At 38.5% G+C, this 19,421-nt stretch overlaps 1 protein-coding gene across 1 annotated transcript in view; it reads right to left on the bottom strand.

The window, feature by feature from the left end:
* The window catches only part of PPFIA3 (PTPRF interacting protein alpha 3), a 2,479,399-nt gene that overhangs the window by 899,143 nt on the left and 1,560,835 nt on the right, over nucleotides 1–19,421 (bottom strand). Inside the window, exon 4 of the mRNA XM_044083361.1 lies at nucleotides 11,089–11,253. Within this exon, the coding sequence (XP_043939296.1) occupies nucleotides 11,089–11,253 (165 nt within the window). The remainder of the gene's footprint in view (nucleotides 1–11,088; nucleotides 11,254–19,421) is intronic.

Below are 19,421 nucleotides of genomic sequence, written 5' to 3'. Positions count from 1 at the left end.
GTTATGGTGTTTGATTCACAGACACAAGGTACAGTGATTCTCACCTTTGAAAGGGAAATTGGCAAGGCTTAAAATGGTGTATTAATTAAGCTAGACTAGTAATTAGCTATGAACTTATAAAACCATGAATCTAAGAAAAAGAGAAAGCCAAACTTTAAAGAGTGTTTTCTGTAAATGTAAATAGTATTAAGAATATAATAAGAATAATAGGGATTTTGGAGTGGTGTAGTACATGCAATGGAAATGTAATTACATTAGAAGATACAAGATTTTTAACAAATGAGGAAAGATTACAAAGAGAGAAACTATGAGGAGGACAGATAATCTGGAATTTGGGAAATGAGAGATGTTCTGGAATAGCCATATTCTGTAGAAACACAGTGAAGACATTAGCTGTAACTTTAGCAAAAATGTGAAGATTAACCACTACAGATTTACAATGGAAATAACAAGTACATAACTATAACATTATAAGCTAGTAATTATTGTAAAGAAAGGGAAAGGTTATTTCATCCAATTTTAGACTATGCACAGATAAATGTGAATATTATAGCAGGATATTTTAATTGTGATTTAACAGGCAAGCATAAAAAAGGAAATGATATAAGAAAAATGTTAGAAAGTATAAGACGTGGTAAGTTAAAACATTGGGACAAAAATTAACTGACTTACAAAAAGGGTATTATTGAACTGAAATAGATTATTTTATAGTATCAGAATGTTTAGTTAGAAGGGGGCATAGTTGAAACAGGATTTTCTGATCATCTTGCAATATGGCTAAAGATAAAGGAAAACAAGGAATATATAAAATAGGCAAAGGAATAAAAAGGATAAACGAGAAAGCATGGGACGAAGAAGGAAAGAGGTTAGTAATACAGTTATGGGAAAAGTAGAGAATGAAAAATATAAAAGAACATATAACGACGCATTGGAAGATTTCGAGCATAACAACAGAAAGTACTTTGACAAAAAAAAAGAATTATATGAAAGAAATCAAGAAAAAATACAAGAATTGTTATGTAACCAAATATATTTTTACATTGAAGAATAGAAGTAGTATTGAGTTATTTAAGCAGATTAGTAAAGAAGGTGGTAGTGCAGTGAGACAAAAAAATGTAAAAGAAGAAATAGAAAGAACTTGGGAAAAGATTATGAATAGTGTAGTACAATATGTACAAAAATATTTAAAGAAAAAAGGTACTAAAAAAATGGAAGAAGTAAAAAAATTAACAGAAAAAGAGAAAAAAAGAGTTGGAAAAGGATATTTAGGTTCATAGATAAGAACTAGGTTACTGCCCATGCAGGTAGTTTTAAGCCTAGCCAAATATCCCATGTGAGAATCAAACACTGCACCTTGTGTCTGTAAGGTAAATACCTTAACCATTATGCCAGCCTCCCACTATATCCTTAAATGAGTTAGATAAATTATTAGGACAATGAAATACAGATTCGGCTGCAGGACCAGATGAAATAGGATATGAAATGAATACAAAATTAAGGGAGTGGCAAAAATGTTTTTACAGATTTTGAATGAATAGTTAAATGAAGGTATTATGTATAAAGAAATATTTAGTACAATACTTAAATTCATATAGAATTCATGTAGAAGACAATTAAAAACTGGAGGCTGACAGTATTAACTAACAACGATTATAAGACCTTTATGAAAATAATACAAAAGGGATTTGAAACTAAAATGGAAAAGATTATGGAAGATAGTATATATAGTATAAAGTGGAAGGGTTGCCAAGAATTATTAATGATTGAGAAATTGTGGATGACATCATGAATAGAAAAGAATAAGTGAAAATCATGATAGGAGAACTTAATAAGGCATTTGATATAACTGGATATGAAATTGTATTGATAATAATAAAAGAATATAATATAAGTGATAAAGTTAGGAAATTATGCATGTCATTGTATAGTAACAATAACGTAAGAATATTTGTAAATGGCTGGTTAAGCCAAGAGGTTCATATGAAGAGTGGTGTAAAGACAGGGATGTCCAATGAGTTGTACACTCTTTCCATTAGTTATAAATGTGATAGCATGTGAAATAAATTACAGAATAAAGGAGGTGGGGTGTATAACACCTTAGCAGTTAAGAATTAAAGTTCTCTTAACATATGAAGATGACATTATAATAACTGCAAAAATCAAAATTTAGATAAAAGAAGTAATAATTTGCACAAATGAGTGTATGGGGGATAGGGATGGCTTTAAATAAAGAGAAAAGTAAAGGTTTAAGTGATGTAGTAAAGATAGGGATATATATATTTTAAAATTAATTAAATTTCTGTGTTAGATATAAAATTCAATAATAAAGATGTAAGTAGAATTCAATGGGGAAAACAGAGGAAATTAAACAAGTCTGGCTTTTCTAGAGAACATATAAATTATCATTCAAAAATAGGCTTATTTGATAATGTGACAAACCGGAATGTTGCCAACCCAGCTAGCTGGAATTTTGTAAATAATTCTATGTCATTTGTGAATATTAATATGATTTTTATAGAAATGTAACAGAAGGAAATACTGCCAGCCCAGCTATCTGGAATTTTGTAAATAATCATATGTCATTTGTGAATATTGTTATGGTTTATACAGAACTGTATGTTATGTACAGAGCTTCAAGAATGTAACCACAGCATACCCTACTGGAACATAGAAGATTACCTTACAAAACTTCAAGAAAATAAGTGCTTTATGATGTGTTATAAAAGTTAGTGTCAATGCAGCAAGGAGACAGGATGTTTAGAGCTAGAAGTCTTTTCTATTGTCTTGGAAAGTAGTAGTTAGTAGGTTTAAAATGTAAAAAGTATTTTACTACTTTATGACTTCCTAGCAGCTGCACTTCTGAGAGATATATATTTTTAAAACAGAGATGGTAAGTTTCTGTTTAGCTTGGGAACTGAAGTCAGGTGACAAAGAGTGATGTCATCCAAGCTAACCCAGCAGTAATGTTTGATATTAATTTAATAACTCTCTGAGAGAGACACTGTGCATTTTGTAATTTGTCTTGTACCTAGCAAGAACATCCACTCATCATCATCATCATCTGCACTTGTTTGTAAGTAAGATTAAGGGCATAGTATCTCGTTTAGAGATGGATAGGAATATAGTAAAGATTAGTTTAGATGTTTTCTGTATTTATTTCGGACTGTCCTGCAATGTTGTTTTAAATACTTCCTGTGATTTTGAATACGGAAGTAACTGTGTTTGTTTTCCGAGTATTGTCCTGTTCTTTTATTATTTATTATTAAATATATTTAAACCTATCTTTGTGGCTGATATTTGTGAGACATATTTAAGCTCTTAGAGTACTTGCATATGTATTTGGTGACACTGTACAGGCCACTCCTAAATAGCCTTGCCTTTGGTCAAAACTACCATTTGTTTTACAGTAACATTACACAGTAGGATTGGACACCCTTTGGTAAGGGCCTTAAAGTAGCTGATAAGGGGTTCTGGTGGCAGTGATAACTACCTTATAGTCTGGACAGAAGGGGGTAGCTAGTAAACCTGTGCCAGCCTTTCCCAGGTGTGTGTTCATCTATAAATCTCATCTCAAAGTGTGTGTGTCTCATCTACCTGGGCAGGGACAGGAAGCACTGGTTGGACAGAAAGAGTGTTGGGAGGACTTGGCTTGGAACCCTGGCTAAGGACTCAACTCTACAGCTGTGCCAGTGGGGAATCTTATTGGGGATATGAAGAAAGAGGAAGAAACCAGCCCCAGACTGACTGTGATCTCTGCATGCTCTTAAGGGAAATTGTACTTTATTGTGTGTGTACTTGTCATCCTCCCATTGTGTACTCCCCTTACTGTTCCCAGTGGTGAGGATTGAGGACCCTTGGTTACTGGGCCAGTGTAGGGGCATCACACATTAATTGGTTGGCAGTGGTGAGATAGCCACATCACATATTAATTGGTTGACAGTGGTGAGATAGCCACATCACATATTAATTGGCTTGTAGTGGTGTGGATATTGAATTCCTGTAGCCTGTGCACAGTGGTCACTGTAGGTGTTTGTACTCTAAATCAGCCACGCAGTGAACATTCAGAGTTTCATATCACAATTGTTTTATTTTTTTTTTGTTAGCTTAGTTAGTCAGGAAGAGCCGGCAAGCATGTTAGCAGAGAAGTATGGCAAGCTGGCAAAGAGCCAGTTGACTGAGATGTGCCAGGCTAAAGGACTGGTGGATGTCAACCTGACTGAAGTTTTAGTCACAGCTACATCACAGGATAGCAACCAGGAGGACAATCAGACTGGTCTTGGGAATGTACAACTTTCAGGAAATGGACAGTTCAACCTTTCCACAGTGGACTTAAAAATCCATCTGGAGTTAAAGAGACTTGAGCTGGAGGCCAAGCGTTTGGAAATAGAGGCAGCAGACAGACCGACACATCTAGAGACTGAGGAAAAGGAGAAACTGCAACGTCTGAAGGCTGAGGAAAAGGAGAAACTGCAACACCTGGAAGCTGAGGAGAATGAGAGGCAGAGGCTACAGGAAAAGGAGATGCTGACTCTTCGCCAGAGACATGGAGGTAATGGGGAAGGGAGTAACCGAACCCCATAAGCAACAAAGATCAGTAAATTTCTTTCACAATTTACAGAGGGGGATAATTTTGATAGTTTCATTCATATGTTTGAGAGGGTATGTAAAAAGTATAATGTCGACCAAGGGCTCTGGGTACAGTTCCTGACCCCCTTACTCCATGGTAAAGCTGTAACTATTTCTAAATTGTCTGATACTGATTCCTTAAATTATAACATTGTAACAAACATCTTTTAGAACGTTTTAAGTTAACACCTGAAGCTTATAGGAAAATGTTTCGTGAGCATTGACTCAAGGCAGGTGAAAGTGTGTGTGAATATGGTATACCTTTGTATGTGCAAAGATACATTTCCAAATGTCCTTAAACACAAACAGTTTAGCCAAATTCCGTCACGTTGACTTCCCTACATGTCATAAAAATATCGAATTTCTACATTCCCGTTCGCTCCACCACCAAAACGAGTGCTACCATGGGTCAAAAAGGGGGCGGGTTTTGTAATTCAGGGTTTCGTTTTTTTCAATTTTTGAATTTCGCGGTTCGCAGTTCGCAGCAACAGCATCAAAGATGTGGCCATCGAACTTATGAAGGTATACCATGTGAATATATTGCTGAACTAAGCACTTGTTTTCATATGTGGGTGAGTGGATGTCAGGTCACCACTTTTGAAGGGCTGACACACCTTTTGGTGAGGGAACAACCCCTTAGCACTTTGCCTGAGGACATGAGAATCTAATTAGCTGACAGACAATGCAATACTGCAGATGAGTTAGGGAAGAAGGGAGACATACACCTAGCAAGCAGGGCATCACTGCACAGGAAAGGGACACCCAGTGGTGCTCATGGATCTAAGGGAACCCATGATGGGCAGCCCAGACTGCCCCAACAGAGTCCGCCAGTAGCAGTGGAAGCCTCTAGTCTAGGTACACGTCCAGGACCAAGGGTTAAATGTTTTAAATGCAACCAGTGGGACTATGCAGCATACAGATGTCCACAGAGGCAAGGTGGGGAACAAAAGGTGGGAGAGCCAGTGAGTGGCAGTGACAAAATGCCAACAGTAGGTTGTCTCAAGACAACCAGGGTACCAAACAACCACAAAAGGTTATATCCTATCTTAGTAAATGGGAAAGAGGCCATTGCTAAACGTGACACACCCTCTGACCTTACCATTGTGAATCCTGCAATGGTTACAGAGGAGCACTACTTGCTTGGGCAGTCTACTCCAGTCAGAGCTTTAGGAGGGACCCCATTCTAAATACCTTTAGCTAGGGTTCACTTTAACTGGGAGGGTGGAAAAGGAAGCCAGCAAGTAGGTGTGTTTGAGGATATCCCTGCAGATGTTCTGATAGGGAATGATTTTGATAAGGCAGTACCAGGTGCATGCAGTCACTTGTCAACCTCCCATTGTGTACTTCCCTCACTGTTGCCGGTGGTGAGGACTGAGGTTCCTTGATTACTGGGCCAGTGCAGGGGTGTCACAGATAAATTCAGTACCGATGGGAAAAATAGCATACTTAGCAAGTGTACTTATGATGCCAACACTATTTAGAAAGGAATTATTGCAGATATTGTTTTCATTTATATGGGGTTCTACATGTAAAAGGAGGAGTTTTGTAAGTAAACAAAGAGGAAGGAGGTTTAGGGTTAATTAATTCAGTGGTACATGCTGCCTCAAAGTGTTAAAGTGGCTAAATGAAAAAGATAAGAGATTAGTGGTAAAACTGCATAAATGTATGATACATTTGAGGGTATGGTAAAGACAGTAAAAGAGAAAGAGTGTATAAACGAAGGAATACAATATTATCAAGAAAAATAGTTTTGTGGAAAATAAAAGCTGATGATATAGAAAAAGATAGCAAAGAATGGAACATAATGATAAAACATTACTATGTAAAACCATGGGAAAATCTAACAGATGAAAAAAATGAAAGTTAAATTAAAGTTAAAAATAAGAAGCAACTGGTGTAATCAGCAAGTAGAATGTCAAGATTTTTTGTGGAGACTTGTAATAGATAAATTGCCAGTTAAAGGAAATGTGCTACATAAAAAGAAAAGTGAGAGAATATGTTTACACTATCAAGAAGACAATATTACGAGACATGTGTTTTTGAAATGTAAAATAGTAAAAAAAAAGTTATGGGGAAATCTATGTAAAGATTTTTTTGAATATTTAAAAAAAGTGGATAAAATAAGCATGAATATGTTTAAATATAGATACTGTAAGAATAGAAGTAAAGAATATGTTAAAAGAACAGATAAAAAGTTATTTTATGTTATATGGGTTATGTGCAATGTCAGAATAAATAAAATTATATTTAATGGTAAATGGATTTTAGCAACAAAATTAAGTAAAATCAGATGGTTATGGAAAAAATAGTGGGGATCTAATAGTGATGAAACTTTAGTACGACTGTAAAGGAAATTGTGAATATGTGTAAATAGGTTTGTATATCTATATATTTGTAAATATGTAAATATTTTGTAAAAAGAGTTCTTTTTGCATATAAATAAAGGACCCCTTCTCTTTTCAATAAGTGCCATAGGATCTTTTAAATTGGGTCTATATCAAAATCTCGAAGGTTTACTTACCCGAACACCTAAACGCTGACACATATTCCGCGAAACGCAAATACACCAAACGCCCTAAACCGCTAATTTCAAAAACTCGAAATGTCATAGTTGTCCCATCCCTCCGCCCGCTACACACTACCTACACAAACATAAATAAACCACATACATACACCAACCAAAACCCTACTTCTAACCCTACACTAAATCTTTCATATACCACCAAATATGCACTTAACTTAACCCGTACCCTAACCCTAAAGTCCGTAACTATCGCACACTTACCTTAAAAAGCTATACCCAAACAAATTAAATAATCCACACACATACACTTAATAAAATCCTACTTCTAACCCTACACTAAATCTAACATGCATTACCATCTATGCACCTACCTTAACCTGCACCCTAACCCTAAGGTCCGTAACTATCGAACACTTACCTTACGGAGCTATACCACAGAAGGGTCAACCATGGCGAATCGACTTTTCGGATTTCACACTTCAGGACAATCGATGTTTTTGCGGTTCGATGAAGACGTGTTGGCGTTTAGGTGTTCGGGTAAGTAAATGTTCGAGTTTTTAATATAGACCCTTTAAATCCACCTCAACTACCACCAACTCTAGCAGATGGAACCTCAGTTTAGTATCGCACCCTAAGGATAACACACTCAGGAGTGCAACACCCTCTTATGCTACACTGCAATGCTAGCAATCCCACCTACGTGGTGTGAAATAGAACCTGCAGCCTTCTGCACTAAAGGTATGTGTGCTACTTGTTGCTCAACAGACACTGTAAGATGCAAAATATTAATTATGGTGTTGCCCTCTAGGTCAAGCCCTAAACTGATAAAGGAAGAAAGAATACAACAGATTTGGATCTGGTTTACATGCTATAATACTGGATAAAGGATATAATGGGCAAAGAAAGGTTACATCTTAACAGCACAATGTGCTGGACGAGGTAGCAGTTTAGCTTCATCATGATGTCATCCTGGGACAATATGACAGGCATAGATACCTTTTTTGATGGAAGACTTGTAGGAGAAAAGCTAGAAAGTACTGCAGTACAAGCAAGGGATAGATAACTGAATTAGTATAAAGGAAATTTCAGAAAATTATTAAGAAAAATTGTGCAAAGTGGTGTTACGTGTGTGGAACATAAACATATAACTTTAAACATTTGGACTAGGAGTTTTGTAAAGAGGTTTGTTGGTGAAATGGTAAATCCAGATTTTACTGTACTATCATTAATAAGGTGCTGAAGTCAGAGTAAGTAAGCTATTTATTATCATTATGTGATTCCTCTCTGTAATAACTATAATTAAAATGGTTAGAATTTTGTCCTGAGAAGTTCAGAATTATAAATAATGGTATTCTGTTGAAAGCAACAGCACTTGGGACAAGATGAATGCCATCATCAAAAGTAAGGAAAAGAAAGTAATGTTGAATACAGTAATGAGTTTATTGAAATATAAATATGTTTGCTTTAATAACAGCAATAAAATCTTAATATCTACAATAGCACTAACAACAGCCTCTCATCTCCTAATCTTCGGAAAATGTTACCACTTTACCTCTTTTACCTAAACCATTAAAGAGGAGAAAATACACAATAACAAAGTTCCCCATAACTTCCCTGCTTTAACCCTTTCTCAAATTCAGAATGGTATTTATGTAGTTTCTGCTTAATCTCTTTCTCTCATAATATCTCAACTAAAGGTGCACGCTGTAGAAGTAAATGGATGCTTCTATGAACCTATGAAGATCTAAATCACCAACAAGACAATACTACCACACACAAACTGATATTCAGTGTGCTGTGACTGAAATTTCCCCAAATGTCCCCATAAATCCCATAATCCAATATTACAAAACCTGGAAAATGTATTTTTGCAAATTTCAAAACATTAATCTCATCAAAACCAGTACAATACAAAGTTCCATTGCTCCTGTTTCACTCTGCATCTTGGAAAAGCACACAGCCTTCCTTGCTTTTGTCTGTACTTAAGTATTACATTTAATGAACATAATATCATGGAATAATAACCAAGTGACTGCATGAGTCTATTTCTGCTTCGACAACCAAAAGATATGACAAGGGAAAACTCAAAATAGACGACCTTAAGTACCACCGGGCTTTTTGGGTCTCTCCATTGTAATAGTGCTGAAGTGTCGAAAAGGTACTAGGCTTCCAGTGCTGATTTATACATTCCTAACATCTGGAAAATGTTGATCTTCAGAGAACTAAAACAAGGGAGGGAAACAGACAAGAATCTTGGGAACGAGGGGAATTTCACTACTTAAACATATACTTATGTGACAAACTCTGCTTCACAGCCAAAATTTCTACATCTGACTCTTTCCAATGCTGCCACTTTACCTTTCTGTCATTACTTACTTATACATCTTATGAAGCTCACACTGAACTTTACCAGTGACAAATTATGAAGATGAAACAAAGGTATCCCTTATACAATCACTTGAGTGTACAAGAAACTACTGTCACCTGCCTAGAATGCCACCCCTGCCTCTTGCCATCAACCAAAAAATTAAGTACTGCAGTAGTCCACAGGAGGAAGCTTTTCTCTGAAAACTGGATGGCCGAGACAGTCTGCAAAAGCACAAGTTGTACAAAAATTATTGAATGAAGCATAGCCATTCCTTTTCTATAAATTGCAAGCATAATATACCCCTAATCAGAGGATTTAGTCTGTATTCCTAAAATACTGCATAAACCAAGGAAGGCAAAACTGTTTCTCTGTTAAAAGGTGACAAAAATCCCCACACACAAAGAAAAGACAGCGGACATTGTTTCAATTAAAATGCTTACAATTAGCACATCCTCAATTCACTTCAGTGTTGTATCAAATTCATCTTTTTCCTCAAAGCCACATCTCAATTTTCTTTGGCCATGTTCTGTCAACAAACATAATTTCCCAAACCTTAATAGAACTGGTTAAAAACTCAACCCTCCAAGACCATAATCTCATCCTCACCATTTCAGTACATAATTACCTTCCAAGTCCTTTACATATATCTCCTAAGGTTCTCCACAAAATCCCCATATTGCGAACAGTGTTTGAATTTTGGGTTACAAGACTTCTATATAGTGCCACATCCATTAACGATTCCTTCCAGCTTGCTTCCACATATTTGTACAAAGAGCGAACATGCCATCATACTACTGATGTTCTACTGAATGTGTCCATGCAACTTGCTAGAAGCAGTTTGTTTATGTTAGAGGACAGTGTCTGAAAGGCACTGAGAATTTCGTTGTTGTGCAGGAGCTGCTACAAACATCAGATTTCTATGCTTTATACCTTTAATGCTTTCGAGCTATGTACTACTCTATCTTCAAACTTCTTGTAGCTTGTAATATTTTATTGATTAGTAAATGAAACACACAGAGTAAATTAGATAAACAGAAAATTAACTTCTTCTAATATAAGTTTGGATTCTATAAGTTGTATTTGTTTTTCAAAGGGACTTTTCAGAGGCTGCTGTCACTAACTGTGAATTTAAGTACAGTATGTTTTATTTCCTTAACTTTAATTAACAGATGTATTAGTATGGGCTGATGGCAACAGATAATACAGGGACTAGAGCCGAAATTGATGCAAGCATTACATTGCTATGTCACTGCCATTAATATCCAGCAACATAAACCAGAAAAGGTTTCAAATTACAGTACACAGCCAAAAGTTTAGAGCCTAACACCTCGGTAGTGTATTTTGTTTCAAAAGTAAAAAAAAAAAAAAAAAACTCTACTATGATTGCAGTAAAAAGGACTGCTTTACTAAATTTGGGCTATACAATTTAAATAATATGTGAAACAAGATATCATAAGGAATCTTCGTGACTTAGCTGGCTCCAGAAGTACATTTCTTGTTTATTTCTTGTTTCAACTTTTATTCCACAGTCCTGATTTTTCACCAGTGAGCCTCTGTGGATCCCCCTTACCTTTTCATCCAGTGCTTTGTGATGCTCAAAAAGGGACTTTAAGGCCTTTAGAACCTCCACCTCACTGGACACCCCTGCCGGTGACTGTGCCTGCCTCTTCACCACAGTCATTCTCAATGATCGCTCATGCCGGGATACAAGACACTCCAAGTGTTCCAGAAGCAACTAGAGAGAATAAAATATAATTAATTCTATCTTCATGACATTAAAAAATAAGTGTCAAATCTAATCTATATACTACTGTAGGAAGAGACTGAAGAGCATAGCAGTAGGTAAACCTCAAGTACATCTTGTACAGATATGTTTAAGGAAGCTTATGATCCAAAACGAGTTCCATTCACTTGATTGAAAACACAAAATAAGAAAACTCATAATACTAAAAACTCAGAATATTACAAACTCAGCATATTGAATTTGCCCTTTCCCTACTGTTGTGTGATCCTAGAGTTGGTATACAAATAATTAGCTGTAGGGGTGTGGGGGACTCATAGCCGGCCTTAGGCAAAGGCCAACTAGGCGGCCGCCTAGGGTGCCGCTGTAGCAGGGACACTTTTCTAGTATTTATTTGTGTAAGTAGACCAGGATGGGGGCACCAGGTGGCATTGGGGGGCACCATGGAGCCCTTTTGCCTAGGGCACCAGTTGACCTAAGGCCACTCCTGCTCCCTACATTAAAAAGGTTTCAATATTTTGAACTTCTGATATTATGCACTACTTCCATTTGAAACATTACATGTCAAAGTATCAGGCATAAAAGCACAGCAAGGGATTAGTACATTTTTCCTTTGTCCAGTCTGCATAGTGATATCAGATTCCTGTTTCACACTATTTAATAACTGCTGTATTCCACTACTTGCAAGAATATAAGCAGATTTGCAATTTGGTACCTAACTATATGGGCACCAGTTGGAGGTGACTGCAGGTGAACAGCCAAAAGCTGTCATATAATAAGGGCTGAATTTTTTTTTCTTCAGTACCTTAAACTTTGACCAGACATGAAGCCCCCCCTCCAGGAAAGGAGATGGCCTTTGGACTCTTAATCCTATCTCCATCGGTCATGTCCGTGGATGCTCTTGGTGTCAGATGAAGTTGGGTTATCAGAAGTGCCAAGATATTTTGTTTTTGACCTGTGCCAAAAGCCATGAATTAGATACTATTTACTGAATTAAAACTATATGAAGAACAGTCCATAATGCAAAAACCTTAATGAATGCTAGTTTCACTGAAAAATCAGAACACATGATGCAAACAATGGTATGTATAAAATCAAAATACACAGAAAACATAGGAATATGAAGTGGGACACTCTGGAAAACATTAGTGAAAACGCCAGCTTCACTAAGTAAAGTGGAATTGAATCATGTGCCTGCCACTCTAGTTTACTAGGGCTGTGGGTTAAAGTACACAAACCTCAAAGCTGGAAAAACAGAGATAACACTGCAGAGGCATTACTCTTCTGAATGCTGTAACTTATTTTCAGCCATATGCAGAAAGGAGTACTCATGGAATGGTGGTGCTAACACTGAAAAGCATGGAACCACAAAAAAGACAGAAGGACAAAGAGATAGCAAATGAATCACGCCCCTCACCAACCATACCAATTCCCATTACTTGGCTGCCTCTCTAATTACCATAAACACTGTTCAAACGATACAGTGTACACACTATTTTCTTCTTTACTTTTGCAATTATTACAGAAATTTGGATTTTGTTTAAAACTTTTATTTCAAATTTTACAGAAAAATACTGAGGCATATTCTAAGCAAAACACTCACACTGAAAGCAGACTTACCATGAGAAACAGTAAACTTCATTTCCCTTGAAACTCATATTTAGTGAAAATGCATTTGACAAACCATTAAGCTCCAACAAACATGCTGAGATTCGGGTCTATATTAGAACACTGAACATTTAAAATGTCGAGTGTTCTAATATCGACCTGTTTTCAGCGAACACTGAAAATATCGAAGAAACAGAAAACTGATTTTTTTCTTAGGGAAAGAATTTGATTGTCCGTTTCTTTTGCTTCGGTATTTTCAGCGCTCTGGTGGAAAGTTATGGGTCGGATTCAGGTAAGTGTGCGATTGAGTGCGAGTTAGGTTAGTTAGGGTTAGGGTGCGGGTTAGGTATGTGTGTGATTGTGTGGACATGAGGGTTAGGGCGGGTTAGGTGAGTTAGGGTTAGGGTGCGGGTCAGGTAAGTGTGCGATTGTGTGGACGTGAGGGTTAGGGCGTGGGTGCGGTAAGTGTGCGATAGTGACGGACCCTAGGGTTAGGGTCTGGGTTAAGGTAAGTGGATAGTTAGTGGTGTGTGTACAGTTTAGTGTAGGGTTAGGTGTAAGAGTTTAGGTGTATGTATGTGGATTGCTGTCTGTTTGGTGTGCTTGTGTTATGTGTATGTGTTTTGGAACAGCAATTTTTTTCCCTAGGAAATAATTTGCTGTTCTGAATGTTCGATGTTTAGTATTTTCGATTGGTAGGGTTCAGTATTAGAACACTCAACATTTTGAATGTTCAGTGTTCTAATATAGACCCTGAGATTCACACTCAAATATTATATAATGGAGAACAGACCAGTTGTTTTACATTGACAAGGTTTGTGGTCTGCACTGTTGTGGCATGACAGGTAGCTTACATCCTGCTAAATTGGGAATTGCTGATTGAAGGCTCATTGTCTGTTATTCTAAAAGTGTATTAGTTCTGGTTTAAGCACTTGGGCTTCAGGCCAGATATTTTACATTAAGAAGGTTTGTGGTCTGCACTTTGTGGGAGGAGAGGTTAGATTCTGCCCTTCTGAGCTGGGAATTTCTGGTTAAAGAATTATTGTGCCTGCTTATTTGAACTGTTTCTTTCTGAAATTGGTGCGCCTTGTTTGCTGTAGCATAGACTAGATTCAGGCATGCTGAATCTAGCTTTGTTTGTATAACTTGAGCACTAATACAGGCCATCTTTTTTGGAGAAGGTTCCCCTGCACCCTAGTGGCAGGAGTGTGCAGTTAAAAGTTGATTGAAGACTGCTGGAACAGGGCTCAGTTTTGAGCTTTTTTTACTTTTTAATTGGGTTGTTCTTCTTCTTTCAGCTTTTCCCGGTTAGGGGTCGCCACAGCGGAACTCCAGTCTGCTAATGCTTGGCAGTAGAGTTTTATGGTGTCGAGGTGCCAGCTCGATGCCCAACCTTCAACGAAGGCATGCCCATTTACGCATGTCTTTTGAACGCCACTCAACCATGGGGAGGACATACAGACTCCACACAGAAGGCGCTCTAGCTGAGAATCGAACATGAGAACCTCTTGCTGTGAGGCGACAATGCTATTGCTGCACCACCACAGCTTATACATTACTTTTTAATTGGGTAATTTGTTTAAATCAGTTTGCTCATTTTCTATTGTTATATAAAAAAAAATTGCACTTTATTCATCTGCCTTTACTGTATTCATGCTTCTTCCTACTTTATTGCATTTATTCTGCTGAATTTATTACTGCTTGTTAGTAGCCTGATTAAACTGTAACTGTTATTCTAAGCCTTTGGTTGAAGCACTTGGGCTTCAGACCAGTTGTTTTCAATTAAGAAGGTTTGTGGTCTGCACTGTTGTGGCAGGACAGGTAGCTTACATCCTTCTAAGTTGGAAGTTGCTGATTGAAGGTTTAGTGTCTGTTATTCTAAGAGTGTATTAGTTCTGGTTTAAGCACTTGGGCTTCGGGCCAGTTATTTTACACTAAGAAGGTGTAGTCTGCACTCGTGGGAGGAGAGGGTAGATTCTGCCCTTCTGAGCTCGGAGTTTCTGGTTAAAGGCTTGTTGTGCCTGCTTATTTTTGAACTGTTTCTTTCTGAAATTGGTACGACTTGTTTGCTGTAGCATAGACTAAATTCAGACCTGCTGAATCTAGCTTTGTTTGTACAACTTGAGCACTAATCCAGCCCATCTATTTTTGGAGAAGGTTCTCCTGCACCCTAGTGGCAGGAGTGTGCAGTTAGAACTTGTCTGATTGAAGACTGCTGGAATGGGGCTCAGTTTTTAGTTTTTTATTGGTTAATTTGTTTAAATCAGTTTGCTCACTTGCTACTGTTATATTAAAAAAAATATATATACTTTATGCATTGCCGCTTATTTAGGGTTAAACTATTCCTGGCACCATAAATTCTGGTCTTCAAATTTTACCTTAGAAATAGCCAGTTTTTTTAGTTTTAGCTCTCAAATCTGCTTCTTTGAGCTCAGCACTTGTTCAGAACTCGTTGTAAGCACTAAATAAGCTACAAATTACGACAGCACTCAACTTAGCTCACTTGTCTAGAGGAAAACAGTTTTTAGTACTTAATAAATACGCACCTATCCAGGCATGTCTAAGGGTCAGCTCCCGGTGTTTTCTCCTGTCTACCTGATGAATCTGGGCATCTTGGGTCAATGCAGCAATTGCCTCATGTACACAGACAACCCTCTCCCTCCTGCCACCCAACACTACAACCTGTGAGAGATGCACTTATATAGCCAAACTGCAAGCAAAGCTCTCTTCACCCAAGACTGGACTAGACAGTCAAGAGGAGAAGGTAAACACTTGCACCACACCACACTCATCACATAGTCCCTCAACACCTACACCACCAAAACACACCCATAGCAACACAAAACACACACCAACATTTGCGGAGGCTCTCAATAAAATCTGCTCAAGCAAAAGAGACCTCCACAGCAGAAACGCATGCAGCCTCCACCCCCCCAACACAACCCAAATGACACATAGCCCACAAACTCAGTGTGCCACTCAACCACAGCCCGTAAGGCATAACAACGTACCCAACACTCTAGTCATAGGTGACTCTATATTCAGGCACACTGATGTTCCACTCACCAGGCTAAACAAGGAGAAAGTTACTGTTAGCTGCCTGTCGGGTGCCAGGATCCGCCACATAACGCACGCACTCAGGACACTCCACAAATACAAATATGACTCTGTCATTGGACATGTTGGTGTGAATGACCTGAGACGTACCTCCCTGGACTACATTAAAAGAGACATGGAGGAGCTCTCCGATCTTGTAGCCCAGGCAGGTATGTCCCTAGCCCTGAGTAGCATCCTGCCATCACCCAGAATGATACCACAGGACAAGGACAAAATGATTGACTTCAACAATTGGCTAAGCTTCTGGTATAATTCTAAGGGGATCCAGCATCTGTCTGCCTGGGATGACATGATCGACAGACCACGATGCTTTGCCAGAGATGGCCTGCACCTGTCGCCCTTGGGATTCCGGATACTGGCTAAGGCTCTTGCCACCCTTACAGTGCCTTTTTAGGCAAGGTTCAAATGACAAATTCACCACCGTAACAGGTACACGCAAGCAAAATCTGAGGGTAATGCTACTCAATGCTAGAAGCCTAAACCTCAAAATGCATTCACTCGAGGCACTCCTTAAAATGGAGAACATCAACATCTGTGCAGTGACAGAGACTTGGTTCAAGGCTCCAGAGAGCACTCCTGCATTACCAGGCTATAATTCATACCACACCTTTCGGCCACCTAACCTGGACCAAAACACTAAAGGTGGAGGCGTGACCATATTCATTAAGGATATCCACACCTCCAGGCAGTTGCTCAGCATAATGCATCTGAGATTATCCAAGTGCAACTAATTCTGGGCAAGACCGCAATCCAAATGGTAACTTGCTACAGATCCCCCACCATGCCCCAGGATTCCCACTCCTCATTTCTTGATACACTGGGAAATATTAAGGTACAACCCAACACCCTAATAATGGGCAATTTCAACTACCCCACCATTAACTGGGACAACTACTCATGTACCAACACTTTTGCTCAACGTTTTCTGGAATTCATAAATTCCACCGCCTTGGATCAACTTATCCACACCCCCACCAGGTGCAGCAATATCCTAGACCTGGTCATTACCAACATGGGCGACCAGTGTTCCACACCACAGGTCAATTCCTCATTGGTCAGATCTGACCACAAGCTAATCAGCCTAGAAATCCACATCCCACCCCCACCCCCCCATTAGGGAAACCACTGTAAAGAAATTCTCCAAAGCCAACTTCATGTTTCTTAAGACAGAAGTGGCAAACTTCACGACACCCATGTAGACAGACAATAGAGGTATGACTGCTGAATCCTACACAAATGCACTTTAATAAGTACTTACACGAGTGCATAGATCGTGCTATCCTTAACAGAACCAAGATGCTATCCTCCAAAAAAAGGAAGCCAATCTGGTGATCCCCTGCCATAAACAAACTCTACAACAGAAGAAAGAAACTGTTGCAAAAAAGAGTAAAATCCCATGACTGGAAGAACTCCCTGGTCAGCCTCAGTAAGAAGCTGAGATCCTTCATAAAATCCTTCAAAGCTAGTTATGAAAACAAAATCGCCACTGATTCTAAAGACAACCACAAAGCATTCTATAGCTATGTCAAGAATCTCAATGGCAACACTCAGATCTGCACTGTGTTACAGCAAAATGGCACTACATAAAAAGAACCAACTGATATTGCAAGCATCCTGGCAGATATGTTCAGTGCTAACTTTACCCCCCCCCCCACCCCCTATAGGGCCCATTTCTATACCGGAAGAATGCAAAGTTCCTGTAATCACGGCTGCACAGGTAAAAACCACACTCTCCAAAGCCAAGAACACAGCATCCATGGGACCTGACAACATCCCAGGCTGCTTTCTATATGAACTACAGATTGAACTGGCACCCCACCTAAGCACCATGTTCAATCATAGCCTCACCCCAGGCTTTGTGCCCACTGAATGGCGCACATCAAAAGTTATCTCACTCCACAAAGGGGGAGCCACCACGGACCCCGGGAACTACTGCCCCATTAGCCTAACGAGCCTAGTCTGCAAGGCCATGGAATGTGTCATCACGGAACTTATACACAAAGACATTGGTAATCTCCAAACTCTGGACCCCACCCAGTTTGGGTTTGTAAAAGGCAGATCATGTCTCCTAAACCTGACTGAGTTCTTTGATGCAGTCACCAAAGCTGTAGACAAGGGTAAGGTGGTTCACACAGCCTATCAAGATCTCAAGGCTTTTGACACCATCCCCCACTCTGGAATTATACCTAAACTCACTAAACTAGGTATAAATCCCTATATCACAAGATGGGTTGCCAATTGGCTCACTGACAGAACCCACACTGTGAAAGTAGCAGACTCCAAATCCGACTTCATACCAGTGACAAGTGGAGTACAGTTGAAAAACACAAAAATGCAGTCACCTATTGTAGCAAGCACAAATAGTAGACCAACAGGTATAAATTCCAAAGAAATCTTTCCGTATCGACACCAATAAAAAGCGAACGGCAAAAGAAAAACTTTTCATGTACAAAACCTTAACGCCAAGTTTATTTGTTAAAAAACATGCGTTTTCGCTGAAGCTACTGCCACAGCTTCTTCAGAGTTTACAAAAAAACCGCCAAACCGGGTTTATATTTACACTTCATTACGTGTTCCAAAAGAAGCAATTAAAGGGCTAATACTCATTTAGACAAAAATATAAAACTATAATTTAAAAACTAAAGTATAAAAACAGTTAGAAACAGTTAGACACAAACTCCCCAGCCTACTCAAATTAGTAACATAATTAATCCCGACAGGACTTAGACATTGTAAAATTTATGCCTCCATTTAAAAGTATTAAAACCATCACATTACATAAAGATACCTTATCGACCATACGGAGTACCATACCATTGCATATTAATTTTAGTGTGCATAACATAAACATATGCTTGGGACCAAACCTACAATATTTAGATGACATATTACATGCCTTTAATTATAGTCAACTTAAAAAATAAAATGTTTAACCAGGTACCTTATACAAGTGGAGTACCACAGGGTTCAGTCCTGGGACCTTTCCTGTTTGGTATCTACTTTTCTGAAGTACAGGCTAAGATCTTTGGCTAACGAATTTTGCAGATGACTGCAAACTAGGAGCCATAACTGAAACTCCTAATGATGTGGACGTCCTACAAAAGGGCCTCACTGAGACAGATGCTTGATGTCAAAGCCATGGCCTCAAGCTCAATGCCAAAAAGTGCATTGTCATCCCCTTTGGTAAAAACTCTGTACCCATGAGCTACCACATAGGTGGTAGTCTACTTAACACAGAAAGTGTGATAAGAGACCTTGGGACACAGGTGGACAGTAGTCTCTCCTTTGATAATCACATCGCCACAGTAGTCAGGAAATCCTTCTATATGGCACACCTCATCACAAAAGGTTTCTCATTTAGGAAAAAAGAGGTCATTGTTCCTCTCTACACGTCACTCATTAGACCTATTATAGAGTACAACGCCCCTTTTGGTATG

This window comes from Protopterus annectens, chromosome 9.part0 (assembly GCF_019279795.1).
Source record: "Protopterus annectens isolate FY-2018-M chromosome 9.part0, PAN1.0, whole genome shotgun sequence".
In the NCBI taxonomy this organism is placed as follows: Eukaryota; Metazoa; Chordata; order Ceratodontiformes; family Protopteridae; genus Protopterus; species Protopterus annectens.
The sequence above is the reverse complement of the archived record's forward strand: the minus strand, read 5'-3'. Positions and strand labels throughout refer to the sequence as shown.